Raw genomic sequence first — 26,513 nt, 5'->3', positions numbered from 1 at the left:
ATCTGTGACCTTGACATATTTGCTGCCATGAAATGTCTGGCTGTTGGCTGGAAAACGTTTAGACAAGGTCAAGTTGTTAACCCTCTTCCGAGGTGTGACCTGAACTTGGTTCTCATGCCTCTGACATCAGGATATGACTGTAAGAGCCTTGCTGCATATAACTATTGGATATCAGGGTCAGAAAAACAGATTTCCCTAAGTCAGACTTGCTCATTGTAATCATCAGAGATGATATTTAATATCTGTGGGCAAGGTGGTGCTTGAACCTGTCCTCATTCAGAAGTACAGATACTACCACTGTTGGAACATAAGGGGATTTGAATGCGTTTCAAATAATGTGAAATGATTCATTGTCTACTGGTTTTTGCCAATCTTCGTAGGAAACTAGGTAGGTGATTGAGTCCTGCTGCGATATTTGTATTGTTGATATCTATGGATGAGGTACTGGAAAATGAGGGTGGCTAATATGTTATTTAAGGAAGGTGGTAAGGAAAAGCCAGGGGACTACAAACTAGTTAACCTGATGTCACTGGATAAGTTATTGGAGAAGATTGAGGCACAAGATTAATTTGCATTTGGAAAAGCAAGGAATGATTGGGGATAGTCAACATGCCATTGTGCACGGGGAGTTTAATTTTTAGAAATGACACAATTGAAGGTAGCACAGTGAATGTCTGGATCAACTTCAGTGGTAGACTGGTTAGCAAGATTAGATCATATGGAATCCAGAGAGAGCTCGTCTTTTGGATACATAACTAGCTTGAAGGTAGAAGACCGGCTGATGGAGAGTTGTCAGACTGGAGGCCTGTGACCAGTGGTGTGCAACAAGGATCAATGCTGGCTCTACGGCTTTTCCTTATTTATATAAGTGATTTGGGTGTGAATGTACGAGGTAGGGTTAGTAAGTTCGCAGATGACAACAAAATTGATGGTGTAGTGGACAGCAATGAAGGTTACCTCAGAATAACAAAATCTTGATCAGTTATGCCAATGGAAGTTCCAGCGGCTCGAACAATGAGACAGCGTTTAAAAAAAACCTCCGCGTGGGAACATAACTAGGAAGTCTTTAAACGGATATAGCCTGAATAGTTTCCTGTGCATAGCTTTTCCTATGCACGAGGTCCACATCAATAGGAAGCATCATGGCTGTGTGGTGGATCAAAATAGCAGAATAGGCGTTGCACTATCTGACGCTTATCAATCCAGAATAGAGGTACGAGTTAATCAAACCCTTTCCCTCTGCCTTTTCACGTACAAGCGGCAAGCAGCAGCAAAAGAAACATTTCCGGAACGCGCAGTCTTCCCGAAGAAATACAACCTGTCCATGACCTGAAATAGATCTCCTGCACTATCACGCCAGAGAATTATCTGTGCCTATTGACCATTTCCAAACGTGCTGGTGCAGGCCAAACACAAAACCTCAGGCATCCCATCTCCACTTTTACGCTGTCTCGATCCAGCATTGGCTAGTTTACTCAAAACTGGAATGGAAGAAGGTCGTCATCTGTGCCGATGAGTCTTCGAAGACTCTCCCGGCGGTGGCGACTACGGTATTTAGAACTACACTTTTGCCTAATAATCAGTGACTAATGTTTAGGTATTGGACGTTGTTTGATCACGGTGAACGGTGGAGGTTTTGTTCTTGACATGACGTATGCTATTTTGCAGTTCGGCGGAGTAAAGAGGACTCATTGAAATATTAAACATAGCTAAATGATTGCTAGTTGCAATATAAGTGAGATCATGTTGGTTGTCTTGGAGTGGATGGTAGATCTGAGGGGTCGTGAAAGAAGCCTGTGGCAGCCTCATGTCGGTTCCATCGTTTATTCACGGTGTAACACGGACTTCCACGCAGCACAAACCATCTTGTTTTCCCAAATCAGAGCCACCGTGGCTGTAATTCTCTTGCAGAAGCGCTATGAACATGCCTGACTCGCCCTCTCCCGCCGCAAGAGGTCAGGGAACGTCAAAACTGGTGACGTAATGTTTGTTGCGCGGTAACCGAAATGGAAACAGTTGACGGACAGGCACATCAGCAGGGGGCTCGCCGGGGGTGACGTTGGCACGGGGCAGCCAATTGGGTTCCGCCAGGGGCGGGGGTTAACAACCTCCAACCCGCCTTTTGCGGACGTCAAGGAGATGTAAAAGGCGGTGGAGAATATCCTTCTGTGTCTGGTCAACGCAAGTAGAAGCATGGCACATAGCAGCTGGCTTTTTCGCAGCAGCCTGGGTAGGCTCTGTTTTCACCGCCAGCTTCACCTGAGCGGCTTTAGGTCGGTATCTTCCCCCACCCCCTCCCCCGTTTCATGTCGCAGGTTGAGGATGTGGTTGCCGGTTTTTGCGTGCAGTGGGAGGAGAAAACCCCATCTTTCTTGTTTGATAGGCGCCGGACATGAGGCTGCTGATGCATGATGAAATATCTCCATCTACTTACGCTAGAGTGATCTGAATGCCGGTCAACGTGATCCGCATTGACTGCGGGTCCCAGCATTAAACTTCCCAGGGCGACACGGGATTAAAATTTCTGCGATCTGCACGTTTCCGCTCCCCCTATTTCAACTCCGCATTTGGTATGAGGGCGAGAGAAAAGAAGTTAACGCGTTCGTTCATTCAGTAGTTCTTGGAAGTGTTGTTATTGTAGACGGTTTGTGCCCGCAATTTGTTTTGGGGCGGGTTGGGGAGGTGGTGAGTGAAAAGTTAACAACCCCTTTCAAACAGCACAAAAAGAAAGTAATCTGACCAACATTCTGTGTTAATTAGGCGAGTTCCTCTCATGAATATTCAAGTGTATTTTGTATTTGCCCGACGACATCTTTATATTCTACCCGAAGGAATTCCGATGTTGCAGTTGAGCCAATTTTTTTTCCCCCAACAAAAATAAATTTCGAGCTCCATCGGTTTTCCGTTTTGTTTGGTGCCAAACTTTAAATTGGGTCTCACTCAGCTGTTCGTCTGCCGTCGCTTAGTTAAGTCCCCAGTTTGATATTTGGATCCCAACTTTTATCAAGATTCTAATCCACTTCCTTTTGTACAGTGATAGCGAATGGATTGTAAGAAGAACACCTCAAAGATTATATCGTTTTTGGTTTGCATGTGAACTTGCATGAATATATAGATTTTCAGACTATTATTTTGTGGCTCTGGATGAAACCATGGTACTCAATGGAAAACTCAGTGCAGAGCAAATAATTGCATTAGCCAGTGCTGTTGATTTCTCAGAAGGCTTTTAATAAAAGCTTGTGTTGAAAACTCATTCTGTTCAAGACGTAGTAATGCAGTCCTTATTTGACGATCTCTAATTGCCATCCTTTTTAAGTCTTCGGGCTTCTTTAAAGGTAAGCTTCCAAATAACAGCTGTCGATTCTAAATCTGGAGGTTGGACAGTTCTATCGGTTTCCAGGAACCGTGAGTTATACTGCTGAGAAAGATCTATGTGGCTCCAGTTCATGGAGAAATCTAAGTGTTGAAATGCATAAAACGTCATTTTTAGTTAGTGAAGTGACATGGTAAGGGATAGTTACAATTATTGCCATGGATACTTCAGCTCTTCCTGCACAAAACACCTATATTGTACCATTTCTTTTACCATGCATAAAGTTCTTTTAGGGCTATCGTTTTAATCATTGCTATTTGATTTGCAATCTTCAATTACAGTTAATATCATCATAATTAAAATTCATGATTAACTGTGAATACTGAAAAGTTAGCTGAGTTCATAGCAAGCTTCCTCATTGTGATTTTAAGCATGCACAGCTTTGTGTTTGCAGCAATGTCCCTCCAGCACATTCTACTGGGAGTAACTGTTCCTTTTTTTGTTTTTGGAGACTATTTTGTTTGAGTGACGAGTGCTGGTAATTACGTGGGGCATATTCGGAATCAAGAAATTACGTAGTCCAGCATTGTTGGTCCACCCTAAACCTAACCGATGATCTAAGATTCATCTTCAATTCACTCTCTGTCTATCTATCCATCTAGAACAAGAGGTTTATAATTGGAGGTCAGCACACTGAAGGTTGTATTTTCAAAGCCATTGTTCAAGTATCAGGACAGATCAGTTTCCTCATCTGTGTGAGAGTACAATACCACCCAAGGTTTGTCGAATGTTCTATGAAGGGTTGACGTGTTTTGATTTTTGCAGTGTCTGCTCGTTTCCCTGTTCTAGCTTCCTGAAAACTCATGCTAAAAAGCACTAAGATGTAGATGCTATGCTTTTTCGGAAGTTACTCTATTTCCCCATCTTGGAGTTTGTTCAGTATTCTATTCGTATTACCCATTTCAGTCACCGGGTTACCTTTCTTCACCTTTTCTAAAGCCCTGGTTTGCTATGAAATAGGCATTGCAAGTGCTAGCAGCCACTTACTCCTATTACCAAAGTGGCTAGTTAAACAGAAGCTCAGACATTGGTGCCTGTAGATCATTGAACACTTAAACATTAGAATCCGATTTGATCTGGTTCTCATCCCAAGTCCCTAGACACCGTTCCAAATCAGGTCTTTTGATAAAGACAAGGAGCAGGGATCCAAGCCAAACTTTGTCTTTTCAGCTGCTTCACTGAGATTAACTGTGGCACCACAATCTTGCTATTGAACTACAGATTGAAAATTGCATGTGCGTTGCACTTTCTGTTTTTAATTCTGTTTTGCTTGTAAATATTTAAATCAGATTAAAAGTAGATCCTATGTTTCATATCCCTTCATGACACCTTCAAGGGAGTGATATTATGTGATTGACTTTCTTCCACTTGCTGCACAAGTTGACAATCAGCTGGAGTTATGGTTAGCATCAGCTGTGATGGTCAGACTAGCAATCCAATGACCTACCTATTGTTTCATCCACCTGTTCCAAGATGTTCATGAAAACCCTTTGGATAAATGTGACTTGAATCTTCGTGTCCTTGCTCAGATAGGATCACTGCCACTACACTGCAATGAGCCCCAAACATGTCGTGTGTGTAACTGTTACTGCATTCAAGGCCTGCACAGATGAAAGTTGCTATTGTTGTCCCAACCACGAGTTTCACTTTTATGTTAGCCGTATCAAGTACTCACCCATAGAATCAATAGAATGCATATAAGCCAAATCTTTCTCGTGGTGGTGTCTAGAACTTGGGAACATTTTCAAAACCAAGCTGTCTAATTTTTAAGACGGAGCATTTGTTTCTCTTTGATCTGAGGAATTTTTCTAGCCAGAAATTGATGGAGGCTGAGCCATTAAATTGGGTAACTTTTTATTACACAAATGAAGCTGGAGTTGAGACCCTAATTGGGTCAGCAGTGATTTTACTGTGTGGTAAACCAGCTGAAAGACCTATTCCTGCTTCCGATTCCTTTCTTCCTGTTAAGATATTCATGTCATGTTAGAAATGTTATGACTAATTTGGCCTCCAAATGAAAACTTTCAAAATCTACATTTTCCTTGAGCTTATTTTTATTGGCCTATTTTAATTTCAGAAATGAGGCGGTAGTCATCTCTGGAAGAAGGCTTGCGAGGCAAATCCAAAGAGAGGCCAAGGTTGATGTGGAGAACTGGGTTGCTGACGGCAATCGGAGACCACATCTCAGTGTTGTTCTAATTGGAGACAATCCAGCCAGTCATTCCTATGTGAAAAACAAAACAAAAGCTGCTGCTGATGTAGGTATGGATTTCAGTGTATTGTGTTCATTTTTATCCAAGTATTCTGTTTCACACAACACCAGTGATGAAAGAAATCCTTCAGTTTTAATGTCAGTTGGAATTTAAGACATTTCCTGCCACTATGAAGAATAGATTTTGTCACTTGGGAACAATGACAATATCATTTGGCCATCTTTTTAAGGTGGTGTTACGAAGGAATTTTAACCAGCAACCCCCATTCCGTTGTTCCTGAAACGTACTTAAGGTGTGGGGTTTTGTGGACACGTTTTTCACAGACTAATCAAGTTTTCAGAAAGCTAATGATAATATAGAATTTAAATTCTGCGTAACTTTCCGATAAGTGTGACTCAAGCCTTAGATTCGGATCATTAGATTACAACAGTTAATATTGATTCTTATTCAATGTTTCCTGAGGTTGGTCAGGTGACCACTGCAACTATCTTAAGTCAATGTTTGCCTTTTTAAAACTAGTTTAGTCTCTGAACGATTCCAGGTACTAGTAGCATCAGATGATGGTGGTATAAAATTGTCGTCTGGGTTTCACCACAGCCAGAACATTATCAAGTAAATGTGATAACTTCCATCTGTAGGCCAAAAGCTGCTTTTGAAGTGAGCCAAGTAAGTTTTTAAATGAAATAAATTTTAATGCACAATCAAAAAGCACAAGGGGAAGAAAAGATCAGGGGGTTTAGGTGAGAAAAGATGAGAATATATGGTTTGCAATAATAGTATCTTAAAAATAAAACAACTGGCTTGCTTAAAGGCATAGTGTTAGGTACTTTGTGACTTGGCAAATGGCAATCATGTCAATTCTAAAGGACTTTCAATTTAGGCACAGGTTTGTGCCAAAATTAGTCCACAGTGACATATGTCACAGTGGACTAACTTTGAGTGCTCAGATCTCCTGCTTCCATGTCTGTGTTATTCACTCCTGTTCGTGCTAACTTTAATTTAAAAATCTCATTGGTGCTTTTAGTAGCTCTTGAATTGTCTCCTCCAACGCATCGTGACTAGCCTCGCTAATTCTCGCATCCATCCAATGCCCTCTTAAACTTGATATCTTTAGAAACTCTCTCTATCCAAACTCTTGGCACCCCTGTTTTTCTCCTCTGCCATGTGCTTAATGACCTACACTGGCTTTCACCTTTAAAATATTTGTTCTTTTTAAACCATTTTAAGATCTTGCAGCATTCTTCTAATTCAGGGTGTCTGAGCAATCCCAACTTGAGCTGCACCACTGGTGGTGGGTGTGCCACTTTATGACTATTGATCATTCCATTGTTATCACTCATTTGTTTAATATCACTGTTTGTTTTTTTGTCTGGACATTGCTGTGTGTAAATTGATTGCTGTATTTCTGACGTTGTGACAGCAGCTACACTTTGTAAAAATAAAAGTACTTCAGCTGTCCAAACAAATGCTGTGTAAAAGTGTTGCCAAGTTTTCTTATTCAAAGAAATGTAGCTGTTGTTATTCCCTTGCTCCCAACTTCTCCACTAACACTTGATTTGGTTTTGTTCATGTTTCTATTTAAATGATTCTTAGCTTTCCCGATTGCTCAGTGCGAAGCTGCATCAGACACAGGGACAAGATTGCTGATTCGTTCCACATCTGAGCTTGCTGCTAACAGTTGGAGAGGTGGCCCCAAGTGAGAAGAGAAAAATCAGCTTTTGATGTCTGTATAGTGAATGATGTGCTAAAGGAGTGTCTCAGTGGCTTTTGAGTGCGGCCAGGCTCTGGTGTGTAAAGTGTGTGTAGCCGTAGCTCTTTTTCTGAAGGTGCACATACGTTGACTATATCCAGAAGCAAAAACTGAAGAGGAGTATCTTGGGAGTAGGCTCACGTGACTGGAAGTCCACTAACCATAGTTCTAAAGTGTTGAGGATGACTTCAAGGTCCTTTGTTGACAGCCTTTGAGAACCTTGTTCTGTTTTGTGCTTGTTTATGATTTTCTATAACAGTCATTTACTTTGGTTCCTTGTTTTAACATTCTTAGGGCTATCTTTGGCTTTCACTTGTCCAGTTATCTCACATTTGCTACCTTCCACCCCGATGCATTCCATAGTTTTCACAGTATCAGCGGAGTTTTCTTTTTGTCATATTAACGTCTCCTTTTTCTCTGCATCAAGTTTTCAGAAGTGCCACATCTCCAATCACTTCCTTGTTTTGATGAAACTTTGTCAAACTGAAACATTTAACTCTGTCCCTATCTCCACTCATGCTATCAGACCTTTAAAAGCATGTCTATGATCTTGTCATATTTCAGTTTTCCAACTTGGGCAATGCTTTGCTTTGCTTTACTTTACCATACCATTTGCTGACTAAATTTTGACAGACTTGAGTTCAGGGTAACAATAGGCAATAAGTTGATAGAACAGGCTGGTATGATCATTGACTGACAGTGCCGATTTGAATTTTGGATGTTTCATTGTAGTAATAGTTATTTTGCTTTATTAAACAGGTATCACGAGTGAGACCATTCTGAAACCAGCCAGCATCACTGAGGAAGAAGTACTCCAGCTGATTGATAAGCTCAACAATGATGACGAAGTTGATGGTTTGCTTGTACAGCTACCTCTGCCTGGTAAGAGTGTGGTACTCAAGTGAGCTCTTGTGTTTGATCTGAATACTTAGTAGTTCTATTTAATCAAATAAACATGTTTTGTTTTTCTTTTTGGGTTGTTTTTGAGTTGTATTCAAATCAATTATTTGAGTAGCTGGAACATATAGCTGCCAAATTTTAATCATGCCTAAGAAATGCTTAAATGAATAAGGATTTCTCCACATTTTCTTAACAATCCTGTTCTTAATTGTTTTAAACTAGATTTGAATTTATATCACTTAGTTTTTCACATCAAAGATGTTATAGTGCAGCACAACTGAAGTTAGTTATTGGACAAAAAACTGCAAGGACTTTGTTTGAAAGCTTTTTTTTTAATAAAATTGGAATTCCATGTAAAGTAGGCCTTTTTGTATTATTATTCAGAAACAATTTTAACCACTTGCCTTGGTGAACCCATTTTTTAAGTTTTGTTTTTTTACGTTGTGTGCAGCTGGAGTTTTGATATCTGAGAGATACTCTGACTTGAGTGCAAGGCAATTTTCATTCCACGACACGCCCAGCTCAAATGTTTGTTTGTTCTTTATCGGTTTGTTTTCTACATTTTTGAATATTGCATGTGAAAAGGTTGTTAACTGTGCCTCACATGAAATAATACATCTGAAGATGTTTTCAAGACAGCGTGAAGCCATCTGATTAATTGTCAATGTGCAGGCTCATTACCAGCTCAGTCCAGTACTAACTGGTGTGCTTCTTGCCCCTGTTGCAACTTTGTTCAAAGATGCAATCATCATTTCCTCAGTTCTTATTTCATCCAGTAATTCTGATGTCGTGGAATTAATTCAGTCACTTGGTGAAAGAGTCTTTTCCTCATCCCCACCATTTATCTGGATGCTCACTTTTTTTTCTAATGTAAATCACATTACATTAAATTGCATGTGTTTATAAGCTTTTGGCCATTGGTGCTGTTTGCTATGTCACTGCTTAAAAGATCAACAGCAGTCTTTGTCACTGTCCAGTTACAGATCTGGGCACATGTCAAGAACCAACATAGACATTCCAATAATTAGGATTTTTATGCTCCAGATTTCCCAAAGAAACTTACCAAATGTATTTTCCTCCTCTCCCCAAGAATGTTATGAAACCAGATCGTATCTTTAACAGTCTGTAAACAGTTGAATTGGAGCACCCAGACTGACTCTTTACTGTCTTATTTGCACCACCTTGTATGGGAATATAAAGATGCCTAAAAGTTGTATTGAGATCCGCGTGACCAAACTGTGAATAGAGGCGCTCGGATGAATTTAAAGGGGGAAAAGAAAGAACATTTGACAACTGTTTGTTTGTTTGTTTTTTATTTAAGAAAAAAATCTTCCTTCAGGGGTCCCAACCCAGAAACTGTCATTTGTGATTGATTTTTCAAGTGTAGCATGTCATGATCGCTAAAACAGGAGTTAACTAAAAAGAACATTCAACCAGCATCATGTATCTCAAAATTTAGGGTTAAGATGAGTAATTTCTTCGTCCAATGGGTGACAAATCCCTTTTGAGTTCCCTCCCTCCCCCTCAAGAGAACTTTGAAATCTTAGTCATCACATTTCGGATAGGAAGAGAAAAGGAAATCCTAGATGTGAGATTCTTCAGGGATATACAGATAAGCTGAGCTAGATGATCTCCCATGACAGAATGATTGAAAACACTTGAATAGCTGAACAGCCAACCTCTATTTTCCGATTAATACCAAGGAGCATTTACCATACCGGTCGATGTCCAAAATTAATGGTAGTATATTATGCTCAGGGAGCTGACTGCAAAATTGGTGGAAATGTTTTATCTTGCTGTGGTCATTGAATTTTCCCTCTTATTCCATTGACTGCCATTTACTATTCATCAGTTGATATTTTTGCAAGTGAGGGGAATGCATTGGAGATGAAATTTTAAATGCCATTGGCAGATGAGAAGACATGGAGCAGAAGAATTGCTTGACTAGTATTACCAGTTTTATTTCTTGTTTACTGTACCTCATGGCACTTTGGGATTGCTACTTCACTGCCTTTTGATTCATTGCTATCCTATTGAATATCAACCTGCTATTAGGAACAGAATTCTGCTTTCTTTACCATTGTATGTAGTAAAAATGAAGTTTAAAATACAGTAAAACCATCTTTAGTATTTTGAGTATTATGCTTCAGTTTTTCTCCTGGAAAAACTCCTGTGGTGAAATCGCTGTTTCATTCTGTTGTGAGAGGAGTGGGACCTGTGCGAATATTAAAAATCTTGCATTTATGACACAGTAACAGATCATTTTGGCCCAAAGGGTCTCTGCCATGTACATGCTCACAATTTTTTCAATTTTTTCATTTCAACCATCAACATGTCCTTCTATTTCCTTTCTGCCTTGTTCTTTTCCTCCTGGAAGCAACTGTTGAAATGTTTAGAATAACACAGCTCAGTTTCATGCTTATTAAATTGTTAAATTGGAACACTCTTCATTTTATAGACCAGTTGGAATCTTTTCTTTTATATTTTCTAAAAAAAAAAATAAGTGATGCACATAGGCTCTATGTACTGCTAATTTACGCTTGTAAATGTTCATTCATTTCATTTTCCTAGAACACCTCGATGAACGCAAGATCTGTAATGCAGTGTCCCCTACCAAGGATGTGGATGGATTTCACGTGATCAATGTAGGTCGCATGTGTCTGGATCAGAAGTCGATGCTGCCTGCTACACCTTGGGGAGTGTGGGAAATAATCCAAAGAACAGGTAATCTTAAATAAAATGTTGCTGAAGTACTTTATAACAATTGGTTATTTGAGCAGAGATGTATAAACACACTTACTTGTACATTGCTTGATTTCTGAAATGTTTCATGTCTATTCAAATTTTTTTTTTTGTTTCAAAACCTGATCTATTTAAAATAGACCAAGTTTAGTGCAATTGAGGTGGATTACTATTTTCAAATATGGGGATAAACCAAGGGCTCTGCCAGTGTTCCCTTTGCTTGTCTGAAGGAACAGAAATTCCCTTGACTTAGATCACCAAAAAACATAATCTTGGTGTTGACACACAGTGCAAAAATGTACAATTAGGGGAACTTCAGCCAAATGTATTGTACGTAATAGAACAGGGAAACAAGAGTTTTCGATGGGCGAGGGCGGGAGGGTACGAGGATAATTTTTCATATTTCAGGAAACAATCAACAGTTTTTTTTTTTCAGTCAGCCTAGAAGAGAAACCACAGTTAGGACCCTTGGTTCTCTGGAGGGAATTGCAGGTCTTTGTTGAATTCACATTCCACCATTCTGCTCTGATGGGATTTGAACCTGAGTCCCCAGAACGTGACCTTTTTTGGTCTTTGGATTAACAGTTCAGCAATAATACCAACAGGCAATCACCTCCCCTAATCAGGTTTCATCAGATTGCAGCCTTGGCAAAAACTGCATTGTAGTGTGAGAGATGTGTGGTCAATATTTCATCATAAAAGTTGTGGCAGTTCTCTAACAGGATAATGTTTTCCATCCAGGAATTGCAACTCTTGGAAAGAATGTTGTTGTGGCTGGACGGTCAAAAAATGTTGGAATGCCCATTGCTATGCTTCTCCATACTGATGGGGCACACGAACGACCTGGAGGTGAGGAAAGAGAGAATCGTGCTATGAAGAATTAAATGTTTAACAGGACTTCCATTTTTGAGGTTCAGTCTATTCTACTTATTCTCCTTCAGTGGTTGTTCAGAATGGCCCATGGTGAAACTTTGCAAATGCCATCATGATATTTATCAGGTATAGTTAAGGTCGAAATGTTTGTGCACTGAAAACGTGAGCTGCTGGAGTCTTATATGACGACATTGTAAGCCCAAGATCTTTGCAGAAGAGTCATATTGGACCCGATGTCAACTTTGTTTCTCTCTCCACAGACGTTGCCACACCTCCTGAGGTTGTCCCAGTGTTTGTTTATATTTTCAGATCTCCAGCATCCAGAGCATTTTGCTTTTATTATCAAAGTGTTTTGTAATATTGTGTCAGGGAAAAGGAAAGTCCGTAATACTTTTGTTATAAAAATGTTCTGAGGAAAAAAAAACTATTTTTTTCCTGAAAAAAAAAGCTATAGCATGCTGCTATTCCATTCTAATTTCACAGTAAATCTGACTCCTGTGACCTGTTGTATAAATTGTACTTGATAGTGAAAGCTAACAAATGCCCACCATACCATCCATTGTTGCTAAGAACCTGTCTATTACAGTTAGGCTCCTTACAATCTGGATAAAATTAAACCAAGGTACTTTACCAGGCAAGATAATGGAAGGATAAAGCAACAAAAATACAAAACTTCATGTGCAATTAGCAGTAGAAGCATTTGCTGACATGGTTTTATGAAATGCACATAGCAAGACTCTTGATACATTTTTCAAATTTCCCGCCTCAGGCGACTGACTGTGTGGAGTTTGCACGTTCTCCCCGTGTCTGCGTGGGTTTCCTCCGGGTGCTCCGGTTTCCTCCCACAGTCACAAAGATGTGCAGGGTCAGGTGAATTGGCCATGCTAAATTGCCCGTAGTGTTAGGTAAGGGGTAAATGTAGGGGTATGGGTGGGTTTCGCTTCGGCGGGTCGGTGTGGACTTGTTGGGCCGAAGGGCCTGTTTCCACACTGTAATGTAATCTAATCTAATGTAATCTAAATCTAATCTAAATGGTTTCTCCTGTTGGTGCAGAATGACTAAATAAATCCCTCAACACACAGAGTCTACTTTTATCCTCAGAATATTTTGACATCGCACCAGTGGGAAGGAACCTCTGGGGGTCCAGAAGCTGCTTCATTGAATGAAGGAAAGACCTAAGCTTTTATACATGTGACAAAGGCAGGCTGAAAACACAAATCAATTGCATTACTAATTGATCAGATACACATCCCATCAAGTTAATCATGTGACTGTAGGATTAGTGATGGGCACCCTTATGGACAATTCTAGATATTGGCACGATCGCAGTGTTTACTAGCGAGCCCTATCTTTATCCTTGGGCCATTTACAATGCATCTTAGTCAATCCACATTCCAGTGTCTGTTCATTTCTGCATCTTATCATTGAATTTTCCCATGGGAAGTGTGGGGACATTTCCTATGGACAGACAGCCTTAGACAGTAAGGAATTCAGTGGAATCTGTTAAAGCTTGCTTTTCTTTTTGGAAGAAAACTTTTATGTAAAGGAACCAGTGTGATATGAATTGTTTGGCTCTTGTCAAAACTGTTTGTCTAGTCTGTCAAAATGATTTAGACAACTCCAACCAGAATGTTATGAATGAATTTGCCCAGGTGTCCCACAATACCAAAGCGGTCAAATCAATACGAACACAAGACAGTACCAATGCAAAAAGGACCCAACTTTATTAGGAACCAAGTTACAATAACCTTTTAATACTAAACATACAATCTCTAATCCTTTTTGGTCCCTTAAGCATACAAAACTTTCCAAGTCTCCTGTAGATCTAAGCTCCCTCTGGGTATATGAAGCTGCTTTCTTTCTTTCTGTCCATCTTTGTCTGGATGATCAGCTGGTCTCCTGCCATTCTGGTCTCCCTCTGAAGGCCTCCCGATGATTCCATGAAAGAGGTCTGCAGGTGAAGTCTCCTCTTATACCTTGTAGATGAGTTTTCTATAGTTTTGGCCTAGATCAGTGAGACATTCTTCATAGTTTGAAATATCGTCAATCATTTGGTTTGCTTGCTAGAGCTGGTTTTTGTGTAGAAGGACCTGGTGCCTTTCTGTGTTTAGTGAATAAGTTGTTGGGGGTATGTCTATGCAGGTTAATTGTTGCCTTTTACTCTTATGCTAATATCATTTAGTACCGGACTGCTGCGTTCACACTGTTTCTGTCTGGTGTGTGGGTTTTTGTGATTTCAGTGTTTTTACTTGGCCAATGTCCCTAGCACCCTTTGCTGTTTGACCAAGTTACAATCTATCTGTGTTTGAGCAGCCTCCAGCTGCTAAGCTGTAACAATAAAACTCCTACAGCAACTCCTAGAAAAACACCAGAACAGAAGAGGCCTTTCGATCCTGTAAGTCTGTACTGACAAAAATACAATAGAATAGCACTTCTCCTAGCACTGCTTCAAATGTTCATCAAAGTACTTTTGGAAGGTTGAGATTTCCTGCTTCAACTATCCTCCCAGGCTGTGCATTTCAAACTCCCAAAACCCTTTTGATTGAAATGGTTTTCCTTAAATCCTCTGTGAACCATTGCCTTCCATCTTTAAAAGTGTGCCTCCTTGTTCTTGTTCCTTTGACTATATAGTCCTGTTTTGTCACAGTTGGAATGGAGAATTAAGGTACTATCTCATACGTTTTCACTAGTTAGGAAAGAATTTATGGCATTGATCATCACAGTGCATCTTTTGTTTGAAAAGCTTCATCATAGTTTTTTTTTTGTTTGAAGTTATATTTTACTGGTGGCTCACTGGAAGAGATGGTGCCCTGTTTTGTTCGACTTTGTGTTCTCGTATCTCATCCTAATCTTTTGTGCAGAAAGGGAATTTGTTGCTTTGATCACTACTTGCAATAAAGCAGTTGTTATCTTGCAGGGGATGCTACAGTGACCATCTCTCATCGATACACACCCAAAGACCAGCTGAGGGAACACACCAAGCTTGCTGATATTATTGTGGCTGCAGCAGGTGAGCTTTCATGCTTCAGTCATGTTTGAGCCTGGGTTTCACAAATTGGTAGAAAGTAGAACTACACCCCTCCCAACCACACATGTCATGCATGCAGCCACATGTGCATACTGACTGGCACGCAAAGTCTAAGTTTTGTTATCCTCAAGGTTTTCTTTTGTTTTCAGAAAATTGGGGTAGGTCGTTCTGGAGTAATGACTCCCTAAGGGAGTGTCTGGATTTTTCCATCACCCTGACTGTGATGGATTTTTAGGTCTAAACTTTTTTTGATTTAGATTAGATTCCCTACAGTATGGAGGCAGGCCCTTCAGCCCAGCAGTCTACACCAACCCGCTGAAGAGTAACCCACCCATGCCCATGCTAACCACCTGAGCCACCGTGCTGCCCCATGTTTAACCATGTTTAATCAAAATTTGATCTGCCAAATGTTCATTGAACTATTGTCAGCTCTCTACTTTTTTTTGGGGTTTTTTTTTTCCTAATCCATTCCTGAATCTGATCAACTCAACTCCTGTCGCCCCTTCCATCTCTTCCTCCCTTTCCCCCACCCCACCCCAAAAAGTCAAGTAAGATAAATGAAGAATGTTCTTGACATGCCTAACTAAAATGTCATGAAATTTACTGCGGTGGCACTATGTTTCACGAATTAAGCCAAACACCTTTTTTTTAAATTGCAAAATGAGTCTGCAGTTAATCTACTTTGCTCCTTTATCTGTCCAGACAAGAGAACGAATAGAGACGAGGCAGAGACAAAGTGTTTTTTTTTAATGTTGATCCATGATATTTGCAGTTTCTCAGAACTGTCAGAAGGATATTCTGTCCCAATGGTTGCACAGCATTGAGACAGTTGTGATTATGTTGATAACAGTATCACAAAACAAATTTAACTTGGTGCAAGGATGGTGAGAAGCCATTTGTGTTATTTCTCATTGTTTCTGGAAATGGCAAACTTGTAATACATGTTTCTTTTCCTGTTCTCTGCATTTTAAGGTTTAAATTTCCCCTAAATTCTCAAATTATATCCTTTTTTGGGGTTTATTTTCCACAAATGCTATGTTCTGTAAATCTGATGGTTCTTTGTCTTGCAGTAATGGGAGGAAATTAAGTTGTGCAACATCCTGTGACTGATCAGGCAATAGTTTGCTGTTTATTCTTGAAATCTCTTAATTTGGGTGTGAATTCAAAGTCATAACATGTTTAAAATATTTGCGTTGACAGATATGTTTCAAAAAATATCACTTGAGTTTAATTCAGAATTCCTGACTTGTCAGAGGTTATGTATCCAAAAAAAATGGGAGCAGCAACAGGTTGTACAGTCACTGCTGCCTTTTGTACCACTTTAAATAGATCATGACTCAACTTGCCCATCAAATTCATTTTCCTAACCTACCTCTGTATTTTGTGGCCCTAATGTCCAACAATATGAAACTTTTAGTCATGATTATATTGGAACCCAGAATCCTCTTGTATAGACATGTACAAAGATTCATAACCTTCCATGTAGACAAACTTGTTTTCATCACAGTCCCATCCTAATTTCGTAAACGCCAAAGACAATGTGCTCATTAAAAATACAGTCCTGAGAATAACAGAAACCAAAAGAACTAAGGATGCTGTAAAGCAATTTCTGTTTTTGTCTCCGATAAACAAAATTGCGTACGCACAGAATTGTGACTTAATCACCATTACTTGTGCATTGCAGGTATTCCAAAGCTAATCACAGCTGATATGATTAAAGAAGGAGCAGCAGTCATCGATGTTGGTATCAATCGTATCCAGGACCCAGTCACCGGGAAGCCCAAACTTGTTGGTGACGTTGATTTTGAAGGTAAATGGCTTACACTGAAATATAAAAATAGCACATGCGATTTGGACAGTACACAATGATGCCGAGCATGAGGAATTCAGTTCTGGTTCATCAATTGCACAAGAATATATTCTATTTGTAATTTTGCATTATATTTTGTAAGGGACCAGGAACTTGGAATAAGCACAAGAAATGAATTTGACAAGTTGCAAGGGCAGTTAGATTTATCAAACTGGAGACGTGTTATGACCCACCTCTGGAGTAGGTGGGACTTAAACCTGGATATTCTGGCCGGAAGTAGGGACACTGCTGTACTTCAGAGAAGACTACAGGGTTCTTTGGCATTACGGCTCAGGGAGAAGTCCCAACAGTAGTTGGATTGCTGCATACAGTTAGGACTTTCAAATCTGAGGAGTCAGTAGACACAGCTAAGTGTTCGAGTTGGGCTTGACAAAGTCCTAGAAACAAGAAGCTCAAGCCAGTGAGTTATTCCTGTTTCACTGCAGTTGAAAATTGACGGTTGGAAAGTCAACTAGCAGCATAGACGTGGTGCAGCTAAACAAGAGGTGAGAGAGATGGGGACAAAAAAAACCCAGAGGAAGGAGGGGAAAAAAAACCCAGTGACAATGGTGTCATGTTGAAGCAAACTGTTTATGAAAAGCTGCAGTTGTGATCAGAGTGGAGTTCCCAGAGTTTGGGTGTGTACACTCAGGAGCAGAAGTCTAACTACCTGAACATGAGTCATTGAGTTAACCTATGGCAGATTGCCTTCTGAGGGAGATCTGAAACTAGACTTTTAGGAGAGAATAGTGCTAAATCATCAATCCCTTTATCACAGTCCCTTCCCGGATTTGAATCCCTGTAAAGTTTTTTTTTTGACATGTTTGATGACCAGCAATGGTACTGAGGTCTGTGGACCTTTTGGGAAATCTGTGGTGTCCGTTACAATCGTACCTGTGACTTGGTGTGCTCCATGAGGTTTCTGATCCGTTTCTGTTCAACATATTGACCTCCACTTACATCTAATTGGATGTTAAAATTTTAGGCCTTACTCTGGCAATGTGCTGGAAATCAGGCTCTGCTATTTTGAGTTGTCACAAACTCAACCATTTCAAAAAATATGCAGAAATCCTCCATTAACCTGACTTTCTGACTCAAGTTGACAACACATTAGCTTTCTATACTTAACAAGAATTGCTACTCTTTTACAAGTAAATGGACTGTCTTTCCATTTGACCAGTTATGAATGGTCAGCATATAATCCTCCAAGTTAAAACTCTAATCCCATTATTAACTCTTGTTTATTGAATGTAGATGCACTCCAAATCAGAGAAAAAGATATGGGTGGAGGGTAGCTCTGGGAATCAGCTCATGGTTCCTGTTCACGTGGCTTGCTAAAATGATTCTTGTGCTTCTTGGTCTTCCATTTCTGAATATTATCAGTTGTTTGCAAGCAGCACATGGTGACTGGTTCATGCTTAAAAATGTTTCTGACTTCTTAAGTTACTACTTACAGCAACTGCTGAAGGAAAAGTAAAATTGGTTTCCTTCAGGCTTCAAGTGGTTTTTAGTGCAGAAAACAGGCAGTGATCAGATGTCTTTTTACGAATGATTCGGAGGCAGCAGAAAACAATCACTGAATTGTTGGCAGACCTTTGTCAGTGATATTTGGAGTAGGGACCAATTATCAATTAGCCACTTGTTGCTGGCTGAATCTCTGCTGTGGTCCAAGTTTTCTGTAAACAGTCCTCCACTGTGTGAACCAGCACCTCTGTAAACAGTCTTGAAGTAGGTGTCAGGTAGCTTAGTTTGCAAAAACTGTTGTAATCCCTTCAACAATCCTTTTTTTTGCTGTTTCAAATCATTGTTCTCCCTTTACAGTCCACCATCAAAAACAAAAAAAACGCTGCGGTCTTTACAAGATCGTTACTATTCTAACACGATATTGTAAAGATTACTCGTGTTTGTTCAAAATTGTGGAATTTCGTAACTTCAGTGGACTCCCCACATAAACAGTGGCTATAAAAGCAGGTCAGAGGTTGGAATACTGCCATGACTAACTCTCCTCATGACTCCCCAAAACCTGTCCACCTACAAAGCAGGAGTCAGAAATGTGATGGAATAGTTCCCACTTGCCATGGATGAGTGCAACTCCAACAACACTCAAAGCTTGATACCATCTAGGGCAAAGTTGCTCACTTGATTGGCATTGCATCCACTCCCTCCACCACTGACAATCAGTAGCAGTGTGTACCATCTACAAGATGCACTGCAGAAATTCAAAGATCCTGAGACCAGTACCTTCCAAACCCACAACCACTTCCATCTAGAAGGAAAAGGGGCAGCAGATATATGGTAACACCACCCCCTACAAATTCCCCTCCAAGCCATTCACCATCTTGACTTCTTTTTTAATTCATTTATTTTTCTGTGTTGTGGGCGATGCTTGCTGGCCAGCATTTATTGCCTGTCCCTAGTTGCCCTTGAAGGTGGTGGTGAGTCTACCTGTTGTGGTTTGACCCACATTAGGGAGGCGTCTACCTGTTGTGGTTTGACCCACATTAGGGAGGCAATTCCAGGATTTTGACCCGTCGACAGTGAAGGAATGGTGATATATTTCCAAGTCAGGATGGTGAGTGGCGTAGAGGGGAACTTGAAGGTAGTGGTGTTCCCATATATCTGCTGCCCTTATCCTTCTAGATGGAAGTAGTCGTGGGTTTGGAGGATGCTGTCTGAGTATCTTTGGTGAATTTCTGCAGTGAAGGTGCTGAGCATCATTGGTTGCAGAAGTGGATATCTCTTCACATGGTGTCTATCAGGCGGGCTGCTTTGTCCTGGATGATGTCAAACTTCTTCAGTATTGTTGGGGTTGCACTCATTCGGGCAAGTGGGGAGTATTCCACGAGTGGGGAGTACTCAATACTGTGACAAGTAACTCACCTCCTGATTTGGGCCTTGTAGATGGTGGACAGACTGTTTGAAGTCAGGAGGTGAGTTATTTGTCACAGTATTGAGTCTCTGACCTGCTCTTGTAGCCACTGCGTTTATGTGGTGGGTTAAGTTGAGTTTCTGATCAATGATAGTTCCCAGGGTGGGGTGTTAGTGGGGGATTCAGTGACTGTAACACCACTGAATGTCAAGCGATGGCAGTTAGACTGTCTCTTATTGGTGACGATCAAAGCCTGGCATTTGTGTGGTCTATATGTTACTTGCTATTTGTCAGCCCAAGCCTCGATTATTGTCCAGATTTTGTTACATTTGGACACAAACTTCAGTCTCTGAGGAGTCACTAACTGTGATGAACATTGCACAATCATCGAGTGTTCCCACATCTTACCTTTTGATGGAGGCAAGGTCATTGATGAAGCAGCTGAAGATGTTTGGACCTAGGATACTACCCTGATAAACTCCTACATAGATAACCTGGAGGTGAGGTGATTGAACTCTAACAGCCACCACCATCTTCCTATGTGTCAGGTATGACTCTAACCACCAGAGAGTTTGCCTCCTGATAACCTATTGATACCAGTTGTGCTGGAGCTCCTTGATGCCACACTTGGTCGAATGCAGCCTTGATGTCAAGAACTCTCTCGCTCCTCACCGTTGCAATTCAGCTCTTCTGGCCATTTTTGAACCAAGGCTCTCAGGAGCTGACTGCCCCTGGCAGAACCCAATTTGAACATCACTGCACAGGTTGTTGCTGAGCAGGTGCTGCTTGATAGCAGTGTTGTTGGTACCTCCTATCGCTTTCCTGATAATCAACAGTAAACTGATTTGGTGGTAACTGGCCAGATTGGATTTGTCCTTTTGGTTTTATGTACATGACATACATGGGCAATTTTTCACATTGGGTAGATGCCAGTATTATAACTGTACTGGAATAATTTGGTTAGGGGAGTGCCAAGTTCTGGAGCACAAGTCTTGGTTGTGGGATTGCTTAGCTCTGCCTATCACTTGCTGCTTATGCTGTTTGACTAACATTTCATCTTCAGGTATGCTTGGTGCTGCTCCTGGCATGCCCTCCTGCACTCTCCATTGAACCAGGGTTAATCCTGGCTTAATGGTAATAGTTGAGTAGGGGGTATGGCAGGCCATGCGATTGTGTGCTGGAGTACAATTCTGCTGTTGATGGCCCACTGTGCTTCAAAGATGCCAGTCTTGAGTTGCTAGATCAGTTTGAAGTCTGTTCAATTTAGCATGGTGATAGTGTCAACAACTGTCCCAACAACTGCGGGCGGCACGGTGGCACAGTGGTTAGCACTGCTGACTCACAGCGCCAGAGACCCGGGTTCAATTCCCGACTTGGGCGACTGACTGACTGTGTGGAGTTTGCACATTCTCCCCGTGTCTGCGTGGTTTTCCTCCGAGTGCTCCGGTTTCCTCCCACAGTCCAAACATGTGCAGGTCAGGTGAATTGGCCATGCTAAATTGCCTGTAGTGTTAGGTAAAGGGGTAAATGTAGGGGAATGGGTGGGTTGCGCTTCGGCGGGTCGGTGTGGACTTGTTGGGCCGAAGTAATCTAATCTAATCAACACAATGGAGGTTATTCTCAATGCAAAGGCTTGAACTATATTGACTGTTCCTTCACTGTCGCCTGAGGCAAAATCCTGGACTTTCTGCTCGAATGGAATTGTGGGTCAATCCACAGCAGGTGGGCTGCAGCGGTTTAAAAGGCAGCTCACAACCACATTCTCAAGAGTAACTAGGGATGGGTAATAAATGCTGGCCAGCCAGTGACGCCCACATCCCACAAATGCGTTTACAAAAAAGTGTCTAAGTTCTTTCAATCTCGTACTGTCTATTGAAAGGGACAAAGTCATGGGTCCCCACCTAACATGATACGTAACTTTAACACTATAGTCTGGGATCGTAGCACATGACAGTTCTTAGGCCATGTGTTCATGGCTAATGATAGAACACGTGAACTGGGGTACTACAATTTGCGGGATTGGCCATCAATGCATATATTGTTTTGAGTTAAACAATTGAGTACTGCACATCACTTGGGTCACGAGGACACTGTGGATACAAATGGTTCATTTGGAACCGTAGATAACTGGGATGAAATTTCCAGACATTGAATTCACATTTTTATGCCAGAAAACAGTTTGAGCTGCAGGAGAAATACGGTCCCACATTAAATGTCAGTCTGTATTTGTAGAATGGGTTAACTTTTTTTTCTTCCAAGTGTCTACCATTTGGGATATTTATAACCTTTTTTCCTAGCCTGGAGAAGCCTACATTGTTGATTTTGATTAGATTAGTTCATGAAGCCTTGTTAATGAGCTTGTGACCTGCTCAATACTTCTCCTTTGCATGTGGTTTAAATGTAATTTGATTGAGACCACATGACAATGACTGTCTGCCGCTTTGCTTTATGGGATTTTAAATTTAGTGGGAATTCCAACGTTGTTGGAGAGAAGCAGATTGTTTTGCATTTGAGAGGAGGTTGCTTCATTTTATTCAATCTTATTGCACAACTCAAATTAGGTAGCATTTAAATCAATGGTGCATGAGCACCTGTGAAGTTCTTAACTAAATAAATGCATTTAGAAAGCTTGCAATACGTCCTTTTTACGTTAACAGCAGGGTTTACTTTATGGTGGGGACATACAAAAAGGAAATTATCTTGCCATACTTCTTGTACTATTTTCAGAGGTAAAGAAAAAAGCCAGCTTCATAACACCAGTGCCAGGAGGAGTTGGACCCATGACAGTCGCAATGCTGATGAAGAACACCATCATTGCAGCCAAGAAGCTTTTGAAGCTGAGAGAGAACTGAACAAATGGTTGCCCTCACGGTAGTGCCACAGAGAAACGGGGCAGAGTACCCTCATGAACATTCCAATGTACTGTTTTACATCAACACATACCAAAGGCTAATAGTTGAGCAATTTATTTATTGTCATTGTGCTTAAGGGCGTTAAGTTTTTTTTTTTCACTTTGCATTGAATATAATTTATTTCAAAGTTCCTTAGTTAAGGATCTACATTTATGTGCAATTTTATATTTTGTTACTGAGATGCTTCCTAAAGCAAGGTTAATTGGGGATTGTTCCCTTTTAAATTTAGTTTGGGGGAAAAAAATGGTTTTATTCCTGGAAGTGAAGTTGGGATGAGCAGGTAAGCAGTTGTACATATCAAGAAAGGGCCCTACTATCCAGCTTATCTACTCTGAAGGTGTCACGTGGAAAGTCCAGCGAAGATTGTACTACTGCAGTCATTTGGTAGTACTCTGTCATGCTGTAAAAGCAGACAGATGTAACATGATTCATGAAAATATTTCTATCACTTTGCTGTTTTTTTGCTGCAGAATTGCAACCACAATTTCTAAATTATATGGATAACTTCTTAATGTCAAACTGTCATAGTAAAATTGAGTGCTATCAGCTCTTCCACTGAAACACCACAGTTGACTGCAAGTCAGGACAGCAACCCCGTGTTCTGTCTATGTCAGATCCTCTCGGTCAGTCATGCAAACCTACTATTATCATGTTATTGACTAGACAATTTTTCGATTGAGGTGAGCAGAATAGTATCAAACACAGTTGAGACAGCCTAGTGTGAGATGCTGATGTAGTTTTTGTGTTCCCTACCTGTTATGGATTTGTTTGGTTAGTTGATTTTGCTTTCTTCAGAGATTTTAGAAATATGTAGGTGGAGCTGTTTTATGGGGCAATGTCAACCTCCTAAATTGATGCAAATAGTGATTAAGCAATAATTGCTAGAAATGGCCTAATTTTCCTAATGAGCTGTTACAACAGTTTATCACAACTGTGGGGTCAACATACTTTAAGAATGCAGTGACCATAAGTTGCCATAATTTTCCAGTAAGACATAACTTTTTAAAACTTTTCATGCCAGGCATCAAAGCATTGAGGCATAATATGTATTATGACATGTCTCTTTTTATGGTAAGAGTGGTTCAGGCTGTGAAATAAAAATTTGTTACAACATCCAGCGTAAATCTCAGTCTGTCATTGTGAAATTCACTGTGAAATGTACAGGTATGGAGAAGCAGTTATTTCATCTCCAAGTTTTCAATCCAGTATCACTGGCCACCCTAGTACCAGTGTTTTAAAACACCAGGATGTGCAGACAACAATATTTAAGCTGGTTATCTACAGGACGTGTTCAGTTTTGCCTTCCTGGTACTATGGTCAAATGAACAATAAAAAGTGTACCGGAACATAGTTATTGAACAGAGGTCAACTGAGCTCTTACCAGTTGTAAATTTTACATGTTTATATTAACTTTGACACAAAATCCTCTTTTAGAATCATACAGTATGGAAATAGACCCTTTGATCCCTGCAAGCCCTAATCCCAAACTAATCTTCAGGAATGGGTAAAACCCAATGAAGGAGGAGTGAGGTAGAAAAGTAAAGATAAAGCAGTGATTGCTTCCTCATACCAAGGAGCTACAATCCTCCCAAATGTACAGAAGTGGTGGGAATGGAAATAGTCGTGCTCAATAATAGATTAAGAAAACTGAAAACATGTAGTCCTTAGCCCCTTGTCAAGGCAAGTGTAAAGGTGATAAATATGTGTAGAGCTCTGATTTAATCAGTAGTGAAGAGTAAATTTTCACGATATCCAAACGTAAGTTTAAAAGTAGCAATGTTCTTGTTTCTGCAACTGAAACAATAACCTAAGGCCACTGCTGGAAGAGAAAAGCATTAACCAGGCTTCATGTTTCCTACATTGGCCATTAACCAAGAATTGCATTGCAACAGCAATCAGCATATCATGGCAAGTATCAGTGTAAAGCCCATAGAGCAGGATCAGGACTAAGCGATTTCAATACTATCGGCGAAAGCAAATATCCTATGCAGTTTAAAATTGCTGAGGCATAATATTATGCAATTATATCTATTGCTGTGTGGGTTATCAGAGACTGTGTTATCGTTTGAGAATAGTCTTACAAAATTTATTTTATTTTTATCTGTTTGTCTCCACTCCTGTTTCCATTCTTATCAAATTCTAGTCGGCGAATTATCTTCGATACACTTTCTTCCATTATTGCATCATTTAACTTGTGTGTTTGTTTTCTCATGATCGCTCCTTGGATCTTTTTCCTCATTTACATGCTGCGTCATGGTGATATTCCAAAATAGGTGCTTTCCAATAATGTAAGCTGAGGAACCCAAATATTCTCATTTTCATCACCTCTCTCCATGCACTCAATATTGGCCGAATGCTTGTTTCACTGCAGTACTGTCTGCTTTTTAATTTAGTAATTTGGCTTTGTCCATACCTGATTTTTAACTGTTCCATCATTGGCAGCTGTCGTAAGTTTTAGAATTTCTTTCCAAAAACATCTTTCTTTTGATTTACCTTGCCTTTTCAAAGATGTGCCTAAAAACCAACCTTTTGGTGCAAATAGTGTCTTCTGGAGCTCAGTGTTATATTGTGTTTTAGAAGGCTACAGTGGGATGTAGTATTAGTTATAAAAGACCCAGTGAAATAAAAAATTATTATTGTCAGCAGCAGAGACATGAACTGTCCGCTTCAACTTGAACACAGTCAGATCCCACCAATTCCCAATGAGACAAATAATTTTAATGTTGATTGCATTCATGTAGGTTCAGGGATGAATATTGGCTAAGGCACTGCGCTGTAGCTCCTCTGCTCTTGCTAAAATTGTCGTAAGGTTTTGTACATTGTTTCAAAAGGTTGATAGGATCATAGTATATTATCTTGTCCAAGTCTTCATCTGGTGCAAAGAATCAGTTGGGATAACTTGCATGTGTTTTCATTGTGAGGAAATTTGCTTTTCTGAACATTTAGGGCAAATAATCTGTAACGGTCATTGCTGAATGAATCTATCTGCAATTTCTACTGAAGAATTTTCACCAGTTAATTTTATCCTACAGGAAGATTTTAACTGTGTTTACTCCTAGTTAAATGATTGAACCATATAGTGTATCATATATTAAAAAGCAAGGAAAGTTGAGACCTGTCCATCGTCTGAGTTCAGGAATAGCTCTTTTTTTTTCTCTTTGCAGACGCTGTATTCTGAATAGATCTCTGATGTACTTTCTGACCAAGGAACATGCGTGTGTCATTTATCAGTTTCACCTCACATTTATTTCTACTGGCACCCTGGTTAAATTTATTCTACCAATTCTACTGCACAGGCCAAGTTGTTCAGGACACAGGGCAAGGCGACATGATAGCAGAGAGCTATTTACTTGCTGGCAAATGATAATACTTGTATTAGCTTAGCACCTGGTCACATTATTGTTTCTCAAAGAAAGAAATCTGTCTTGACTGTCCATGCTGCACTATGTGGTGTTGATAATGTCGCAAATAATCATGAGATTGTGTGTCATATTGTTTGCTTATTTGATAATGTTGATGATGGCTAGAATTTGGCTAAGTTATCGAGCAAATTCAGAATAATGATGTGTCACCTTTTAATATCTGTCTCAAATGGACAGTGCTTCAAAACGAAACAACATTCCTATGAGTTCTGTATTGAAATCGTACCAGCTTTTGAACTCAAACTCACAACCTTACAATTTTTTTTTAAACAAAGTGTCATCTCAAACAAATTGCCTATTTAGTTATTACCATTTTTTAAAAAGTATCTGAACTAATGTTGGTCTCATAAAGATAGCACTGGCAAATCAGTCATACATAGATCACTGTTTGTGTGTAAAACTTCTGTTTTAAGCAGTTGGTTTAATTTGTGCAACAACAGACTCACACCTAACTTAAAAATGTTGATATATGAAATTTAATAACAAGATTTAAAGGTGAACACTTGTGTTGGAGGGTTTATTGATCGTATCCATTATTTCCTGTACTTAATGCAACTGGCATTGTTAATTTCATGCAAAGAT

At 40.1% G+C, this 26,513-nt stretch overlaps 1 protein-coding gene across 2 annotated transcripts; it reads left to right on the top strand.

Annotated features, from left to right (window-relative positions):
* Nucleotides 1-2,104: 2,104 nt before the first annotated feature.
* On the top strand, nt 2,105-25,851 carry LOC122543142 (bifunctional methylenetetrahydrofolate dehydrogenase/cyclohydrolase, mitochondrial-like). 2 transcript variants are annotated; one of them, XM_043681508.1, is made up of 8 exons: nt 2,105-2,273; nt 5,451-5,635; nt 8,096-8,218; nt 10,808-10,960; nt 11,720-11,827; nt 14,769-14,861; nt 16,564-16,689; nt 25,674-25,851. In XM_043681508.1, exons 1-8 carry the CDS (start codon nt 2,194-2,196, stop codon nt 25,685-25,687), a joined length of 882 nt encoding a protein of 293 aa, XP_043537443.1. In that variant the 5' UTR covers nt 2,105-2,193; the 3' UTR covers nt 25,688-25,851. The 2 variants fall into 2 exon arrangements, with proteins under 2 accessions (XP_043537443.1, XP_043537441.1); XM_043681506.1 differs by lacking the exon at nt 25,674-25,851 and adding an exon at nt 22,325-23,622.
* Nucleotides 25,852-26,513: the final 662 nt, after the last annotated feature.

The sequence above is a fragment of the Chiloscyllium plagiosum genome, chromosome 42 (genome assembly GCF_004010195.1).
Source record: "Chiloscyllium plagiosum isolate BGI_BamShark_2017 chromosome 42, ASM401019v2, whole genome shotgun sequence".
In the NCBI taxonomy this organism is placed as follows: domain Eukaryota; kingdom Metazoa; phylum Chordata; class Chondrichthyes; order Orectolobiformes; family Hemiscylliidae; genus Chiloscyllium; species Chiloscyllium plagiosum.
This window is presented reverse-complemented; position numbering and strand designations above follow the sequence as displayed.